At 40.4% G+C, this 19043-nt stretch overlaps 1 protein-coding gene across 6 annotated transcripts in view; it reads right to left on the reverse strand.

Annotated features, from left to right (window-relative positions):
- DPF3 (double PHD fingers 3) overlaps window positions 1-19043 on the reverse strand; it is a 189752-nt gene that overhangs the window by 40852 nt on the left and 129857 nt on the right. For 4 of the 6 annotated variants that reach the window (XR_008746491.1, XM_055799885.1, XM_055799868.1 and 1 more), the window contains 4 exons: window positions 17746-17841; window positions 16667-16705; window positions 13008-13086; window positions 2177-2314 (listed from right to left, as the gene is read on the reverse strand). Coding sequence is in view for 4 of the 6 variants with exons in the window: in XM_055799885.1 (XP_055655860.1) it covers window positions 2177-2314; window positions 13008-13086; window positions 16667-16705; window positions 17746-17841 (352 nt within the window). In the remaining 2 variants the exon portion in view is untranslated. The remainder of the gene's footprint in view (window positions 1-2176; window positions 2315-13007; window positions 13087-16666; window positions 16706-17745; window positions 17842-19043) is intronic. The other 2 variants (XR_008746492.1, XM_005243744.4) reach the window with 1 other exon arrangement.

Below are 19043 nucleotides of genomic sequence, written 5' to 3' on the forward strand. Positions count from 1 at the left end.
CACCCCCCAAGCCCATGCAGAGAGGATTCTTGAAGCCTGAGCCCTGCACCACTGCAGACCTGTCAAATTTAATTCATAACACATGCCTAGCAGTTCTTAGGGGAGAGGAAGGATCTGATGCTCTGGCTCCCCACCATCCCCCTGTACAAAGGGACCATTTAATGACTGCACATTAGCAATGTGGACAATTAGCATTCACATGGAAGATAAATGGCAGCATATATTAAATATCGCCAAGTGAAAGAGCAGAGATGCAAGATCTGAGCTCAAGGCTGTAAACAAACAAACAGGCAAAAAGCAACAAACAGCCACTGCGACAGCTAAGCCATTTGGGAGAGTTACCTTCCGGCATCTGGGATTTTCCCCAGGGATGATCTTCATATTCACATGGCTGTTGCCCATACCTCACTGGCTCCTGGGTGTTGTTAAGCAGATTCTTTCTGCTAAGGAATCTGGACCTCGGAGTGGTTTACCCCACTGGCTCTAAACTTCTGCCTGTTTGGGGATCTGTGCACCAACAGCTGCCCTTTGCCATATGCATCACACTCAGGAGCTCTGGGGAGCACAAGCCCAAGCAGCTCCTGCTTTTACCCTTTCCCATAGTGTAGAACACACCTTTCTTTCCACAGGCTAAGGCCAGCTGCTCCTAACCTTACCACAGCTTTTCTAGCTCCTCTTCGTGCTAACTTCTATAATTTCCACATTCGTATAATCAGAAGCCGAAGGACTGAGACTGTCCTTGGCCTCTATGACAAGCTGAAGGGCAGGGGACACTACCCTTCTTTGGGCATGTGTGCAAGGCCAGTATCAATATGAATTCAATACAGATTTGCAATATGCCTGTCAGATAGACAACTATTACTGACTACACTGCAGGCACAGGAAGCAAAAAACCAACACAGATGATGTAAATGCTAAGTAAACAAAAGCTACTGGCTGAAAACTGACATTCTCCAGCGTGCCCAAGCAGTTGCTCTTAATGCATTGACAGCTCAAGTTTATCAACAGCTGGAGGAGTCAAAATTACTTTTGCTGTGAATCTACAAAACATGTGAATAACTAAAAGGTAGAGCATAAAAGTGACAGAAACAGAGGGACTGCCAAATGGGATCACACTAAACAGCCCTTCAAGCTCAGACAGTGGCTAGTAGCAGATGCTTTGGAGGAAGGAAACCCCCTCCCACACCTCCCTGGGGATAATTATCAATTATCCTGCTTAGAAAGAAAATGTTTTCCTACTTCCATATTTCTTCCAGTTTGTTTAATGCATTAGAAGGTGTTTGCCTGGATATTTTTCCCCATAAGCATTTTATTGCTTTGTCCACCTTGTTCAACAGTTTGAACTAAAATGACAACAGTTCACATAGTGATCTGAAAGGACTTTCTGAAAGTGAACAAAGCTATCCACACAAACCCCAAGGTGAAAGTAAACATCACATAGTATTGCATACTGGAAAACTGAGAAACAGGGGCTTAGAGACTTGCAAAAATCAGCAATAAAACACAGTTCTGTGCCTAAGAAGAAGAGGAAGGACAGTCAAACAGGGCCATCTGGACCACTAAGATTTTTTTCAGCCCTGTACCAGTGTGAGGAATCTAGGCACATAACCCTCCTCCCATGTTCCAGCTCTCCTCCTTGCACATCAGGACTGATGCCCTTTCATAGATTTTACCAAATTGTAACTAAGAAGTAGCTTTTGGTAAAAAGTTGAGGGTAAGCTGTTTGGGGAGGAGATGCAAGGATAAGAGGGACAGGTGCTGTAAATTTCATATCTAAAAAACTGAGACAGGGATAAATGTCTCTTATTCAAAGGCAAAAACAAAGGCAGCCTCCTCAAACTAATGGATGTGTATTTCCTTGACATCACTGCTAACAGCCACTGGGAGGCTGCTTGATGACAGGCAGGTTGGGCATCTCTTCCTTTCCCCCCTCTCCTTGCCACCTCCTCCCCACAGGAGCAGTAATGGAAAAGTGACTTGCTGCAGTGATAATGCTGGGTTTGAAATGAATTTCTGACTAGCTGAGCCAGCACCCGTGTGAGCTGTGGCTGATTAGCTCCAAGCATCCAGGCCCCAATCACTCACAACGGAGCCAGGCAATCACGCCAGCCTCCTCAAGGCAAAGACAGGGTGGAGACATCTCTGAAAAGGATCTCAAAGGCAAAATACTACTCACGTTTGTGGTTTTCATTTCTGTGGACAGGGGAAGAGCGGGTCTCCTGCTCACGGGCTTCATCACCCTCTTCACTGGCAAGGTGGGTGTGAGCATAGTGGTAGCTTAGCCCAGGCCTGTTCTTGTAACGCTTGCCACAGACTGGGAGGAAAGGAGATATGAGGGAGGGGAAGAGAGAATGGAAACATCAGTGTGATCTGCAACAATGGCAGTATCCTCTCAAGCTCCCCTCTCCCCCGAGAGCAGCACCATACACTCCACATGCCTGCTTGAAACTCTTCCAGCTGATGTTGGTGAAAGGTGACAGAAAGGCAGCTCTGCAGCTGCAGGTCCACAGAGAAGCTTTCTTCCAACCACGCCACCAGTAGTCCTTCCTACAGGCCTAAGCACATGCACATTCAATCTCTGCAGCTCATACAGCCCTAATCCTCTCTGCTAAGATTAGTAACAAGATTGCACATAAAATTAAATGAAATGCCAGTTCCTATGTTGGTGCTCCGCAATGCACAGCAGTGGAAACTGGACTGAGAAGAAAGGACATTATTTTCTTCATTACTGATCTCTGAGAATAGGAAAACAGTCTGCTTTTTGTTTGTTTGTTTGTTTGTTTGTTTGTTTGTTTTAAAAAAAGGCTTTCTGTAAAAGGGTAAAAAATAGCTTTATTCGCAGGTTCCTAGTCAAGATAAGGAGATGGAAATCATCCAGCTTCATGCTAGAAGAACATGTAGTAGTGACAATTATTTCCCCAGGTAAACTTCATATTCAGCATCCCAATAAATAATACCATGTGTGACAGAAAATCCTCCTTCTGAACTTTTGTTTATATTAGAGCTAAATCAACGGACATTAAGAACAGGATCGAACAGTTCAGGGTGATGAAAGGTCTACATTTTCACGGGGAGCTCACCACAAGGGCAAGCTTCATCATAAGATCCATTACATACAAATTCAGCTTCTAAAAAGTTTTTAATTCATGTAATTGTCTCTAAAAGTTACCTTTTTTCATCTTCAAAGCAGCCTCTGAATGTCCATTTTCTTCTATACAGCTATTGCGTCTACTAAATACAATTATTGCCTTTTTATAAGATTAGGAAACAAAGGCAAAGAAGCTTAGTGCCCTTCCTGCAAATTTTTATTCCTAACCACATTTTCAGTCACTTTATTAGCTTCATTAACCTCAAGGATTTCACACAGGAATAAACATCATGCCCAGTAGTCTGTCCTGCATAGCTTGCTTAGGAAGGTAAAGGAAGTGTTACTAGAACAGAGAACAGAATTCAGCGGTCTCTAGTTCTGTCTTATTTTTAGTCCCCTTGAAAAAATTTCCAAGAGGGAAGTCACCACCAATTCCTAACAACTTCACTCAGCCTGGATACTGAAAATGTATCCTGCAATGTATATAGATACTTGCTTCCCATTCTGCAGACACCTGATGGGAGTGTCATAAGGCTCCATAAATAAATAAAAAACCCAAAACAAATGAACAAACAAACCAACCCAAAAAACCCCACAAAAACCCAGACCTGCTCCAATTATTCATTTACATAGAAGTAAAACTTCCATTATTATACTTTTCTGCTACTACTCACAAGAAGCCAATTGACAGCCCACATTCTGGAACAGATGATAGAAAATTGTAAATCAAAGCCTAGCATGATTACATATTTCATTCTCCTTCTCTTCTAGCTGATTTACAAACTCCCTCAAGGAAAATACTTTGCCTTATTAGAAATGTGTAAAACAACCTCATGATACGAATAAGATGAGTGATCTGGAATATTAGATACTTTTATCTCAGTTTTCTCCATTCTACGAAGTGATTTTCACACAGTCATCATGACAGGACAAAAGCTTTTTCCAAACACGATGTGTCCTTAGCCACAGATTTTTTAAGTCTTTGAATGCCCTTGATTTAGAAATGAGAACTCCTGCAGGAGGGGGAGGAAAAAGCTGGGGAGAAATAAAATGCCCAGGTACATATGCACATCCATTCTTTGAAGCATCTGCCCTCATTCCATATGTAAACCTAACTCTATTGCCAAACATTTTGAAAAAACCAGATTGCTGTTAGATGCATGCTCTCCACAGAACATCCAGTTGGTCTCCCTTGTTCTAGTACCAGCCATGTACTCTTCTAATGCATTCTGGAGAGGGAAACTACTCTTCCTCCTCTGCAAACCTACAGAGCAAAGGACAAGCAGTGGAACAGACACTGACAGACAGTCAAACAAGATCCACAGTTCTGTATGACTTTGCCTTCACTTTTTTAGTAGTGGGAAAAGTAACACAAAAGTAATCATCAAACCGGAGAGAGCTACAAAATGCTCACTGTTTAAACTATTTCAGAAAGATAAACCCCTCTCATTACAAAAATGTTACAGCACTTCTTAGGATGGAGAGAGAAGTTTACATTTCTATTTGATTATCATACTAAGTATCCTACTCTATCCCCCTTACTTGTGTGCATTTGAGGATGAATGCTAAAAAAATAATTCTTCTGCTATAAATTACTGCTATTGCTCAAAAACTTCTATTTTAATTATTTTGAGAGCACTATCAGGTGATCAGTGCTGTACTGACCAAGGTGGAGGCACGTGGAATTAATAGCTGCATGATGCATATTATCCAGCTCTGGTTTGCTCTTATATAGCTTGATCCTGTGTTAACGCTAACCTAGCTGTAAAATCAGATAAGCTCTAAAACCCAATCCCATTTACCTATTAGAGGCAGTTTTAAAATTCAAACCAAAAATATTTCTAGAAATTCTACCCAACTTCATTTCATTCAGCTCTCCCTGAAAACATACCCACAATTCTAGCTCTACTGTTGTTACCTTACAAAAGCACCATGTTCTTCCATGTAGGTCTCATGCATCTTTCTCCCTCAACGCACAAAAGGAAACTTGCATTCCCTGCAGGAAGTCCCAAGGCTGTGGCCTTGCTTCCATTCCATACAGGATCATGTAGGGATTTTAGCTGCCGAGTTTAGGATGGCATAGGAAATCAGATGGCTCTGCAGATTTGCCCTCTCCAGCAAAAAAGTATCAGCTTACCAAGGCGAAATAGCAAATAAGCTGAGGCAGTAGTAATTCTGCAGCTGAGCCCTTCCCGCTGCCAGAACTCTTTCAGATGGCCTTCAAGGGGGGCAATAAGCTGAGACATGCATAGTTAAAAAGGAATTTGGAAGATTCCTTCCTAAGATGAAGCAAAGGAGTTCTGTTTACACAGTCCCAACAGATCCTTTGTAGGACCAAAGATCTGCAGCTTCCAGCAGCCTTTTTTGCTTGGTGTCTAGACTTTACCACCTTTCAAATTCATGTCCCGTCATGGAAAAAGTCCAAAGCAATGCCGTGAGATGCAACTCCAGAGATTTCGTATTCCCCAAGCAAATTAGACTTTTGCAGGGGGGAAAGGGTTTCATGATATTAGTCAGGCAAAAGAACCACTGGCTTCAGTGAGAATTTGCTAGAATAAAAGCTATCAGAACTTCAAGATTTCTCCAACAGACTGAATCTTCCTGAAATCACCCTAATCTCTTCTTTTCCAGATAGAGCACATTTTATTAATCTACCATACCACTGTGCTAAGAAGTAATTTCTGTAAAAGGGCAAACATTAATGAACACTTAGCTCTTATATAACTCTTCCCACTGCAAGACTGTTTTTTCAAACATTAATTAATCTTCTTCCACATTCCTGAGTGGGAAATACTATTCTCATTTCACTTCTGAAAAAAAGAGAACCACAGAGGGGTTAAGTGACTTGCCAACACAGTGATCTTTTGTCATTACCAGAGACCAGAATTCAAGAGTTCCAGCATCCAGACCAGTGCTTACACCACCACATCTTTCTCATTCTCCAAGCTGACAAAAGCATAATGAGAACTGGTTCTCCCAGTCTGAAATGTATGCTGCTGATTAGTTCTTAACGCTATGCAGCTCACACATAGCAAGTGAGAGCGTGCGTTTCATAAACTTTGCCAGGTGGTCTTGCCTTTCTTTCAGCAGCATTGACTTTTTTTATCTTTAATTTTCCTTGCTGGATAGGCTCATCATCCTTGCATGTGGTAGATTTCATCCTGAATCTCAACACTGGGAAGTTGACTTGATCATTAATTAGGTAGCCAAGCCCAATGAAAACAGCAGGAGTTTGTACAATGTAACCCACTCCAATTCCTCCTGCATTCAAAGGATATATTTTTGCTATAACCTAATGTGAATGCCGTCTTAGGAACAAGCTGGGTAAATAGGCAGTAATACAGCAGTGCAGATCAAATGCCACAAATGGAGAAGAGGGAGAGATTTTATGAGGCCACCAGATACTCTCCTGTGATGAACCTTACTTTCCTTCCAATTTGAAGACTGAAACAAAGACATTACACAACTGCATTATGGGGGGAAAACATAATTTGCAGATAGTTTAATCACAAGCATTGAGCTCTGTTCTAAGTTCTGGCCTCTAATAGCCTGCAACTCTTTGGATAAGCAAATTCTCTCTGTGTTTACGTTTCTCAATGAGTAAAATTAATATAAAATACTTCCCATGCTTTAAAAGGGAATTTGAAATCTATGACTTAAAAGACATCCTCATCAAATATTTAATGGCTGTGTTGTTGTCATTTTGAAATTGTTACACATTTGGTCCTTGGCAGGCTGTGAGCTATGTTCCAGCCAGCTCTCCACATACATTTTGCACAATCTGTCACCAGTATAAGACAGAATGAAACAATCCATGTTTTTAGTGGAAACAGGAAATTGAGGGAGTACATGGTTTGGGGTTTTTTTGTCACTGAATCTTGCCCCCCTCATTGTCTCTATTTGCTTTTCTCCTTTGCCTCCTGTTCTTTTTTCACAGCTGGGCTGCGTCAAACACTAACTCTTAAGTTAACTGCTGGCAGGCAGGCATTCCTCAAAGTTATCTTCCTGTCCCACCATTTGCTCTACTCCAAAAAAAAACCATTCCTTGGTAATATAATCTCCCCTTCTAGAGATTATATATAATCTCCCACATCTAGAGGTCTCAAATGCTAACAGTGTATTTTGACCCCCACTGATGGAAAGGCATTATGCTTGTCCCTCTTTGATCAGTACTGTCATCTATACACCTCTAATATTAGAGCAGCTGTTTAGTAACCTATTTCATAGGGGATTTTATGTAGGTAGTAAATAGTCTTTGTTTCAGTGTCCCCAATGGACAAGTCCCAGAATCTACCTGCTGTATTAAGATCACAAGAATGTTGAACTCCAGCACAAAACATGCATAGGTCAACAAAATATAGGTCCACATTTCAATAAATGAATTGCTAGCAGAAGCAAAGAACAAAAGACGTAGCCGATATAAGTAGAAAAAGTTCAGCTGTCAAGAGTCAACTCTGTTCCCCTCTTTTCATATGCTCTACTCCAGACCCGTGTTATTCAATTTTTTTTTAATTTTTTTTTTTTTTTTAAAAAAGGGGTCCTTGCCTCACTAATCTTGGCTTTTCTACCAGTGTAGTCAATGAATGTCAAGTACAGCAGCTATGGCGGGACAGTTGTTTGTTGGGTTCATCTGAACAATCATCTTATTCTAGATCTTATTGCTTATTAACTACTTAGGGATTCACTAGAAAGGATAATACCAGGAGATGATTTAGGGCTTAAACTGCTAACAGTTTAAAGGCAAGCTGAAGTCATGATGGAGATTTGTGAATAGCATGTAAAAACATAATGCTATAATCAAAGCATTTTCAAATCAGCTTGTCATTGTGATATTTAACCAAAGGTCTGTCCTAAGAAGCAGCAGTTAGTAGTGTTGGACTCTTTCATAGTATCGGTAAGAATTAAGACAACAGATTAAGTCTTAGACAACTGGTAGAAAAAAAGCTAAATCACGATTTATCTTGTAGGCCTTTTGCATTCCAGCAAATCCTCCAGTTGTTACAATGAGTCTGACAGGATCAGGTCCACTTCAAGGAAATGAAAAAGAAGGCAGGTGAAGTTAGCAAGGTAATTACTAGAGCTGTCACTTTGTGAACATATACGATAAAATAGTTCCTAAAGAACAGGTCTTAAGGAATTGCATTTGGCAAGTCATGCTAGAACAATATAACATTTAACTGGGATTTGCTAAGGAAACTGAGAGAGAGATCCTCAGTACCCATTGAAAATCAAGGGAATCTGCTAACCTTAAATCATGTAAACTACCTGAAGACTCCAGCCTTTTGTTGGCAGAACTTACAATACATTTAGTGTAGAAACGGAATGGGGATGAAAAAATTAATCTCAAAATAATGAAAGTTCAATGTCTCACTGGATAATGAACTTAAAGAAAAAGCAGGAGGATGTTTTCAAGCTATAGTGATTTGGATGTAGGGTCAAGTATTTAAAAAAAAAAAAAAAGAAAGAAAAAAAAAAGGTGTTCTGAATAATTATTAGTAGTTCAAAATCAAGTTCAAAGTCTCCACTTAGGGACCAAGCATATTAGGGACCCAGTATATCTTGGCCTCAGAGGGACTATGAATAAAGGATACATTACAAACATAAGTTGTTATGCTAAAATATCAGTTTATATGGAATAAAACTAAAAGGAGCCAAGAACATACTGGTAGGAGGAAAAGAAACAACTCTTTAGAGATTGGCAAGCAAAATCTTCCATAGACAGAGGAACAGAAAACAAAGGTGGAAGTATGTACATAGATAAGTCTCCATGGGAACATGAGAAGAATGAAAGCAGACAAATAAAGATGGACAGCAGAAAAGTTAGTAACTTGTAGAGATTTAACACAAACTAACCACTCTGGCTCAAGGAAGCAGACATCTGGAGTCATGAAGAGCTCAGGCGCTACAACTGATTGCAACATTTGAACAAGAATACAAGTTTCTAGATAAAACTTCAGAGAAGCTTTTCTTCTTTTTAAAAAAAATATAATAAATAATATGAAAACAGTAGAAAGATTTTTAAGAAGACGGCTATGGTCGAACTGATCGCTCCCCAGCTGATCATTTGACAATGACATGACATCGATTCTTATTACATACATAGGTATTCCTACATTTTTTCACTCTGCCCCTCCTTTAAAAATCACATGCCCAGCTTATCATGAACAGCTGTGTGGGCGTATCTTCCACTTTTCTTGCTTGACACCAGTGGCTTTGCTTTGCTCCTCAAGCCCTACTTTTCACTATTGTTTAAGGCACCTGGCTCCATCTCCTAGCCAGGTATTCAAGCTGCGTTTGGGTCTGGTCTCATACAGCAGCTGACCCATTCGGCTACGTTACCATTTCCAGCCTGCACCCATCTTATACCAGGCTGCCCTGCCATTTTCATTATCCAAGCGTTTATCCCAAGGGAGCTCAAGGCAAAACACTACCCAATACAACTGGCTTTCCACTTGCTGATTTGATGAAACAAGGCATTTCATAATTTTTAGCAATTTTATCAGTGCTTTGAATGGCCAATCTTATTATTCTGAACTTCTGATACAGTATATGCTCAATAAAGTCAACTGAAGTATTTCAGAATATTTCATTCCACAAAACAAGCAATCAACCACCTTTTCTTAAAAACATAGGGTGACAAAACATTTTGAGTTTTGAAAACCTGCTTCCACATAAAAATTCCCTATTTCCAGTCAGTTTTAATATTGGGACCAGATTTAATATTGGTTTGTAGCTGAATGCCTCTTCCAAAAAGCAGGCCTTTTCAGAAATAGCATTGGTATCTTCCAACACAAGGGGCTGCGTCAGCTGGGTACCATTCTTGCATCATCTTATTGACACAGAGACTAGTTTTTTCCCATAATCTTAATATTACTGATGAAACCCAGTGATATATTCTTGTTTCCTATAAACATGCATAACTATGAAAAAAGAGCAGAGTAGTTCTTTAGCACAAATCAATTTTTGTGCCCATGCAGTTAAGTAAGAAAATTAATTTGTTTTAGATATGCTTATGCTTTTTTCTTTGTGGTCACTTTCCAAATTCAAATATCAGAGCACTTGCAGAAAAAGCAACCTGGAAGTAAATTAAATAATATACAGAAAAAATAAAGTGTCTACCCCTTAAGTTAATTATTTATACCAACAGTGTGATTGTGGGAATCACGTTTTCCCAAACAGGAAACATTCACTGTTCTTGACCTGCATGTTTCTATGTAAAACAAAAGTATCCGCCCAAAACATCTGCACATGGAACACTGCAAACCAATTTCTGACATACCACAATTAGATTGAGATTTATCTATAAAAATATTTAGCAAATACTTTCAAAGGAAAAAAGTATTCAAAAAATCCACCCAAGCAAGAAAGAAGCCTCAACTTAAGCCAATTATTCGCAATGAATTGTATGTAAAATTCCGACAGAAAGTTAACAAAGCCAGGATATTACTTCAGGATGATGGCATTAAAATTGGGACAGTTCTTTCCTTCTGCTCCACAGTCAGGTGAAAGAGTTCTTCTACCACATAACCCTTTTCTCAGCTATCTACAATGGAAAAGGAGGAGTCAGTGTGTGAAGTCTGGATTCCAAAACTTCTTATGACTCACCTCTAACTATAAGTTTCCTAAAAATGAAAGGTATCAGCCAAATGAAATAGGAAAGTTTATATTTCCAAAACTGAAGAGGAAATCTATGCTCCAAAATGTAAGCCAAGGCAAAATTCCATCAGTACAGAAATGTACCAGAGCCTTGACTTCAGTCCAGATTTCTGCTGCCTGTTTTGATATCTTAGATGTTTCACTTACTCTGTGAAATCTCTACTAAGCACATCGTGAGTTCTCCAAAAGCAAAGCAAGATCAGACAATAAAGAGACGTTATGTCCAAAATTACTACCACTGACAAGTGTCCTTGGACTTAGGAAGGATGTTCCAGATTCCAGAAAAGAGATAGACAGTTATGCATATAGCAGCAGAGGAAAGCTGTGGATTTCAGCAAGATACATACTGGGCTCCCAGAGAAGTCTTAGAAGACACATTCTTACAACATACAACAATAGCTACTTAACCACAACAGAAATCTCCTCACTCTGCATATCCTAAAGAGCTCTTCCTCCTTGATCACGTGTTCAGTCAGTCCCATTCGTGTGCAAGTCTTTCATTTCTGCTCATCGCCTTTGGAATATTCACCTTGCTGAACCAAAATGCCCAGCATGTCCATCACTGTACTGGCCAGATCACCTGGTCTTACTATAAAAGAATATGATTTGATCACATGGAATGTAATTCTTATTTACCATGCATGCTCCTTATTTCTTCATGTTTTTAAAAATAACCAGGAAATACTCTCATAGACTGACATAGTAACGGTTGGTCTTTTAAGGTCAGTAACATTGCAAAACGGCAAACAGTGGAGAAAGGAGGATTCTAATTGTCCTCAAAACCACCACACATTTTTGGATCACAGAAATGAAGACCTCCTGCTATTCTCCTACTTGTATTAACTTTTGTTAGGTTATTCTTACAGGATAGAAGGCACCCAGCAGCACAAATTATTACTGCATGTAAGTAGTAAGTCTGTAGTAATGGGAGACCTCAAAAGCATGTGGGTAAGATCAGTGCCCTTCACAGAAATTTCACAGTGAAGCAAAAAAAGAATATCAAAAGAATCATAGAATCATTTAAGTTGGAAAAGACCTTTGAGATCATCCAGTCCAACCGTTAACCCAGGACTGCCAAGTCCACCATTAAACCATGTCCCTAAGCACCGCATCTACACATTTTCTAAACACCTCTGGTGATGGTGATTCCACCACTTCCCTGGGCAGCCTGTTCCTTAACAACACTTTCAGTGAAGAAATTTTTCCTAATACCCAGTCTAAACCTCCCCTGCTGTAACTTCAGGCTGTTTCCTCTTGTCCTGTTGCTTGTTATCTGGGAGAAGAGACCTGCCCCCACCTGCCTGTGGCCTCCTTTCAGGCAGTTGTAGAGAGCAGTAAGGTCCCCCCTGAGCTTCCTCCCTTCTGGACTAAACCCCAGTTCCCTCAGCCACTCCTCACAAGACTTGTGCTCCAGACCCTTCCCCAGCTCCGTTGCCCTTCTCTGGACACGCTCCAGCACCCCTCTGGAAGTGAGAAGCCCAAAACTGAACATAGTATTCAAGGTGCAAGAAGAAGGAAAGCACCAAGGAGTAGACCATAAGAAAAGTACATTGTATATCAAATATTGGACTCCTTCCTCATATTAGGACTCTGGCATCCTTCTTCAGTTTCAGCATTGGGGTCTGGTATAATTTTTCAGCTGGGGCAATGCCTTACTTCACCTCCAGTCCCAATGCGAGATGTCAAACAACACAGCCATATTCAAAGGGAATATGTATCAAAGCAAAGGATTCCAGTTGTGTTTGTTTCTTCGGAGGGGCCAACTCCTGATGATGCCACAAGAGTACTTTCTGAGTGAGGGATGAACGTAAGACCTTCAAAATTTAGCCCAGTGAGATTTTAAAAGGACTGAAGGAAAGAGAATTGCCAAATATATGAAGAGATACAAGGGTGAAGTACCTTTGTCGGAGATTTTTGAGTTATGCTTTTGTTTGTAACTATCTGAAACAGAGAAAGAAATAGAGGGTGAATCTTACATGGGGGAAAGGAAGACAAAAGGCAGAGAAGCCAGAAAAAGAGAAGGAGAAAGAAAGAAAATGTAAGAGATGATTTATTATAGGGCAAAGGGAAGTGGAGTCTTGCCAAGGACTTAATTTTATTTCCTTCATGCAAAAACACCAAGACCAGCAGCAGCAGCAGGTGGCAAACATGCAAGTCAAAGAGCAGCAGAATATTTTGCTGGAAGGAAAAAGACAAAGCCCTGAGTGCACCGAGCTGGTATGACCAAGCTGGAAGCAGAATTAGCTGTCTGGGTGCTACTTACTGTCACAAACATAGGGTTTGTCATGATCATCCTGGGAGGCAGCATCATTCCGTCTCCTGCCACCTCCAGATCCCCGAGCCTGCAAGGAGAAGAGGAATGTTTAACTTTATTCCATCACCCCTCAGATCTCCTTGTGCCCCTCACCCCCCTATGAAAAACGTGCAATGTAAACTAAACAAATCCTCAGCTTTAATACAGGTTTCTCAAGGGTGGGCTTGACCCTTCATCTCCTGAGATATGCACTATGTTAATGGACCTTGTAATACAGTGGAGATCTCTCCACAGATAACCCAAACTGTTCATCCATAGCAGCAGGTCACTGCCAGCACATATTCAGTCAAGTATCATCACACATTCATTTCTGAAGATGTTCAAATACCTTGTTTAACCGAATATGAATGAATGGATGAACAGGTGTTAGAGAATAAATACAATCATTAAATCAGCCAGAAAACAGGCCCCAAATAAAACAGAAGTAAAATTATTTCTTTTAATATTTTCAAAGGGGAGTTGTTCATTTTGTTTTGTTTTGTTTTCTAGCTGAGAAGCAATGTTTTGAAATGGCCTTCTGGGACAAAGATACCATGGGTAATTATAACATGGACCTTTGGTTAGTTAGTGGAAAGGATTAGGTAACATGGCTACCTGCAATAACAGAGAACAGGAATTACCCAGAAAGGTCTCTCTGCAGTTCTGTGTTCCTACAACATACCAAGTTGGCAGCTCTGGAAACTGAAAAGCTGTTTCTCCACAGCACAGACTACTCTGTCATGAGCTTCAAGGGTAAGAGTGGACTTCAGCATCAAAGCTACTTGGTCCTGACCCTTCTCAGCTGAGATGCCAACAAAAGGACAGCTTGTATCTGTCCAGTGCTGGAGGCTGTGATGTGAAACTGGGAATGGAACCAAGGCCTTAGATTCTATCATGTTCACTAATGTACAGCATGTAGATGACAATAATTTTAGACTTGATCTTTATTTGAGGAAGTGATCTGCAGGTGGATGGCTAGATAGCCCTTTATTAATTCTGCCAGCTACTCTATTCCTGGGTAAAAGCAACGAAATTGTTTCTGCTGCTCCTCTTATTAAACGGTTGATGTTTCTCACCCTAGACAAGGCCACCGGACTCAAATCCTTCAAGCTTTTGCATGGGAAAATAAGAAAGGGACAGAGCTTTGTCAAGTAAAGCTGGAGAAGATGTAGAAATTCTGAGAATATTAGCACCCCAGACACAAAGGGGTCATTGGAGCTCTGTCCCTCTTCTATGGCTTGGGACTGAACTAGCACTATTTGAGCTGCATTCCATCAGACATCTAAAGAGAAGGAACAGTTTTACATTGGCCTGCCAAAATCTGACAATATGGGGATTTATAAAAACTTCACACATTACTTCCCTGGGATTGCTCAGGTCTAACTCTTAACACAGTCCTGAAGGAAAGACATGGATTTGCAGCTGTCTAGATAGGGTAAATACTATTAGATATGACACGTATAGCTCTGCTTTCTGCAAAAGACCTCTGTACAGATCAGCACACACATGCAGAGTGAGATTTGTAAGGGTGAACTGAAAAGCAGTTTCACCCTGGAAAAGGCCCCAGCAACAACTGTTTGGTGGAAGCTACTTTACTGACCATATCACATAAAATCATCTTACTAGTCTGCAATATTTTCTCTCTGACTGCCAGCTCTGTAAACCCCCTCTGGGCTATGAAATCAATCCCAGGGTAGTTCCTTTCTTCTCTCACTACTGCAAAATGTGCTGCAAGATGAATTTCAGTCCACGGCAGCTCCTATACAACCCTCAGCTCATCAGAGAGTCTTCACAGAGGCAAGCAATTGGCCCTTAATAAATATTTCTGCTAGTACTTGGATTAGGATATAATTTCCCTATCCTACCAGCTGCACTGGTTTTTCAGGGCTGTGAAAAAGCTGTAAAGTCTTACTTTTGCCACTAGTCAGTAGGTCTGACTGTTTACACACTTAGAACAGATCTGTTGAGTAAGAAAGTACTATTTTTACAGAGGCACCTTTCAGAACAGGACAGTAATTAAAGGTCTGTTGCTCAGAGTTTTGCTAGTCTCACAGCCCGCTGCTTCCCTTCAAACCATTCTCTATGGAAGTGCAGGAGTACAGCACTCATGTCATGACTGCGTGTCAGATATACTTTTTCATGCACTGAACACACGGGAAGATTTTTCAAGTCAATGACTTTCAATGGGACTTGGGTTCCTAAATGTCTTTAGGGCCTTTGAAATTGTCCCATGGGATATCCAGCTGATGAGCAGACAATCTGTAAGGTGCAGCTGCATTCCTTTCGTATCTCCTAGCAAACTATCCTTCCCAGCTCCTACAACATTCTCCTTGTCCAGCGAAGATACTAAAAAGCTCCTTCCATAAATCCATCTCTTTGGCCTTCAGTGCCCCTCCTAATGCTCCCACAATTTCAGGGCTAGCCCTGAGGGGATAATAAACCAAACTGAGTGCCCTGTGCTTGCTGCCAGCACTCCAGTCTGTTGAGTTCAGTCATCCACAACTGCCTACATTCTCATGACACGGGATGCAGCAAAGACTACGAGACATGATATGTGAAGCCTGGAAGCCAAGGCACAGCAGCCTTGAAGCAGCCAGAGAGAGTAGCCAGGGGGACAGATGGAGAGGCCAGGATTAAAAAAAAATTCATGCTGTAGGGAAAGGAAGGGACATTTTCAATTTGGAAAGTCTAGAGCAGTAATTCCATTGCATTAATCCCACATCAATGCTGTCAGCTCTTCTCACTCCTCTGAATCCCTGAAGGCCACACTCTGCAGGACCTAGTTTCCTATGCATGTCCTTCCCCTCTTCTGCCCTCTAAAAATACCCTATCCAACTCCTTCCCAGAAACAAAGTGCTGCCCAGGTTTCATGTCCCCTAATTTCACATCCTTAGCCACAATTTCCTACACTGGGTCAGGCTCACATTAGAAATGGGCAACTTGAAGAGTAGCAAAACACTCATGACCAGACCCAATTCAGGCTTACCAGTTTTCAACAACAAAAGAATCTGGCTCTAATTTTGAAACCCTAATTTATACCACATTTTGCTTTGGTTATTGATGCCATCAAATAAAAATGAAAATTGCTCAAAGTACTTGGCACTCTTCAGACTTCTCTTTTTTGTACTGAATGAAGCCAGGGCACTAGCAGAGCAGGAGTTAGTTGCAAGAAAAAGGCAAGAGATCCTGCTGCTCCTGTACTTAACAGGGGGCCAGTTCTAGGGCAGAAAATAAGACATGACTTTATGCTTCAAAATGAATGGGACATCTAGTACCCTCCAACTGCTTTCCCTACATTAGCAGAGAAAAAATAATGGAGTTATGCTGAAACAGTTTCCTGAACAGGGAAGTAAACCTTTGCACATAATGGTAACTTCAGGACTCTGTTTGTGTAGGCCTGGGATATATGAATACAGGAAATTCCCTCCTCCTGAGTGGTATCTCTCTTTTAGCTGTTCACTCCCTTTCACTAACCCTAACCAGCATGCGCAGTTTATGTGAGAGCAACTTATTAGAAAAGAATTGTTAGCCTGGAATATTAGTTGATTGCTACAGTCAAGCTTGTGTGCATGTATTGATTCTAACTCCTGGTTTTGGTTACTGGTTCATACAAATTTTCTGAAACTTACATTTTTCTGGAAAATTTTTTTCCAGGTGGGGGTCTTTGGCTAAGAAAGAAAGAAAGAAAGAAACTGGTTCAGGTGATTTTGAGAATAAGGAAGGTGAAATATATACTTATCCAATTATTAAAGTGCTTTGATCTTATATTAAAGGACTTAAGCTCCAAAATAAAGAGGAGCAGAAAACTGAAACAACACAACAACAGACGAAACCAAAAGAGAGGGTCTGATGCATAAGTACATTGCAAGTATTCAATGTGGTTTCATGTCTCTCTCTTATTTAAAAGCTATTAAATCCTGCTCATTTGGCCTAAAATGTGGCCCTTCTTGCTTGACTCCTACAAACACATCAAAGGTATTTCTAGAGCTCCTGCGCCCCTGCAGCATCCATTGGAGCCAAAGAGATGAAAATGTTTGAAACCTCCAAGAATTGTGTTCATGTTTATTTAGATGCCTAGCTTATGGGGCCACAATTTAAAATGTTGATTCCAAGTTTTAAAATGTTGGCCTCATTACTTAACTGGTGCCCTGATGAAATTGTGAAAAAACATCTTAGGTAAGCAAAGGGACACAGACTCCCCTAAGGATAAAATATTGCCCATTTTAAGCAAATGGAAGATTTGCCATGGGCTCAAGAGGGCCAGTGTCAGCCACAAAGGGCTACCTTGGAGAAAGCTGCAAAATGTATTAACACAGTTCAAGTTACTGTTTTGGTGGGGTTTTTGGCTGTCATGACTGAATTTGTTGCTTTTCTGTAATTAGTAAATGTTGTTTTAAAGTAAGAGCACTGTAATAGCAGGATGTCATCATAATTATTACAGTTTACATTACAATTGTAAATACAACACCATAATAAATTTACCCCAACTTTTTACTTTCAAAATAGTCTTTTTTTCTTGGTAATTCACAAAAGTAAACTGAAAAAATATTAAAAATCTTTGACCATATGATTGAAAATTATCTATAGTGTTATCACTATCATATATCTATAGATATACACTTCACATATATGATACATGTGACAAATGTAAACTTAGAAAGCAGAGGTTTGCTTCCTTCCTTTCTATTCCAGCAAAGTTTCCACCTACCCGTCCTCTAGGCCTGTTCTTTCGTTTTGGAATATCTTCTTCCAAATCCTCTTCCTCATTTACTTCATCTGCATTTTCATCATTTTCTAAAACCCTCTGTGGTTGAACAATAAACAGGAATGGTTAGAAGTAAACAAGGTGACACATAGCCAACTGCTGCTCTTTACCACAGAGACTGCACATTATTAAATTACAGTTGATCAATGATACAATGCCAAATCAGATCCCAGAACCCCTACTTCTTTCCACTAAAGCAAAATGCTTTCCCTTCCACCCTCAGTTCTCCAGGGAGTTCTTATTAAAAAATACCACTGATATCAGTCAACTATGAAAAACAGGTTCCTAAGAAATAACAGTGGCATCACTGAGCACCAATACCCCAAGACAACACAAGTATCAGAATGCATAACTGCAGGCTCTGTCTGGGAAATCGTTTGCATGAATTTTTTTTTTTCTTGCACCTTAAATTGTTTTATTTTCCTTTAATGTTGAGAATGCACTTTAAGAAGACAGAAACCAGTGGTTTCCTCCTTGGCAGCTCACAATTTTCTTTGTTTAGCAAAAACAGAGAAAATTCCTCCATGCATTCCAGCATGTTTGGTGGATCTAGAAAGTAACATCTTTCAGGGCATACACCACAGGTACAACCCCGTAATCTGGAAGCAGGGGTCTGGCTGCATGCGAACGCTGTGGAAGTACAGGTCTCACTGAAGTTAATAGGAACAATAGCAACAGTTCCTTCAATACATTATTTAATAGGAAAAATAAGTCATCATCTTACATAATTGTATGATGCCCAAGCCAGGGAATTTAAATACTTTCATCTTCATCTTTTGAAATGTAACCTCTCCAGAATCAAACACAGGCTGGACATCCTGAATAACTGCACAAGTCAGACATGGCATGGACAAAGGCAAGACCAATCATCACAACACTACTGTGGAAAGAGGCCCTGTTGACATGTCTGCTAGAAATACAGAAATGGGTCCCAGCCACTCCTGCCATTCATGGTGCAGTGCCAATTTGTAAGGGACTAATCTGGAATGACTAATTTATCTTTGCCATGCCACCCTTCATTTAAATTACAACATGCAGCCATGACGCATAATGAGTGACAATAAACTTATGGGGAAGTTTTTCAGTCTTACTGTATTTGTCCCTTCCCTGTAAAATTTCTACTTAACAGCTATTTGAGAGCCAGCAGAGGGAGAACAGGAGCAAGTCACAGTTGCTTTCTCTTTTCTGCATACCTCAAGCACCAAATTCTGAATTTGTGGGAAAGAATACAACAGAAATTT

Source organism: Falco peregrinus, chromosome 1 (genome assembly GCF_023634155.1).
Source record: "Falco peregrinus isolate bFalPer1 chromosome 1, bFalPer1.pri, whole genome shotgun sequence".
NCBI lineage: Eukaryota > Metazoa > Chordata > Aves > Falconiformes > Falconidae > Falco > Falco peregrinus.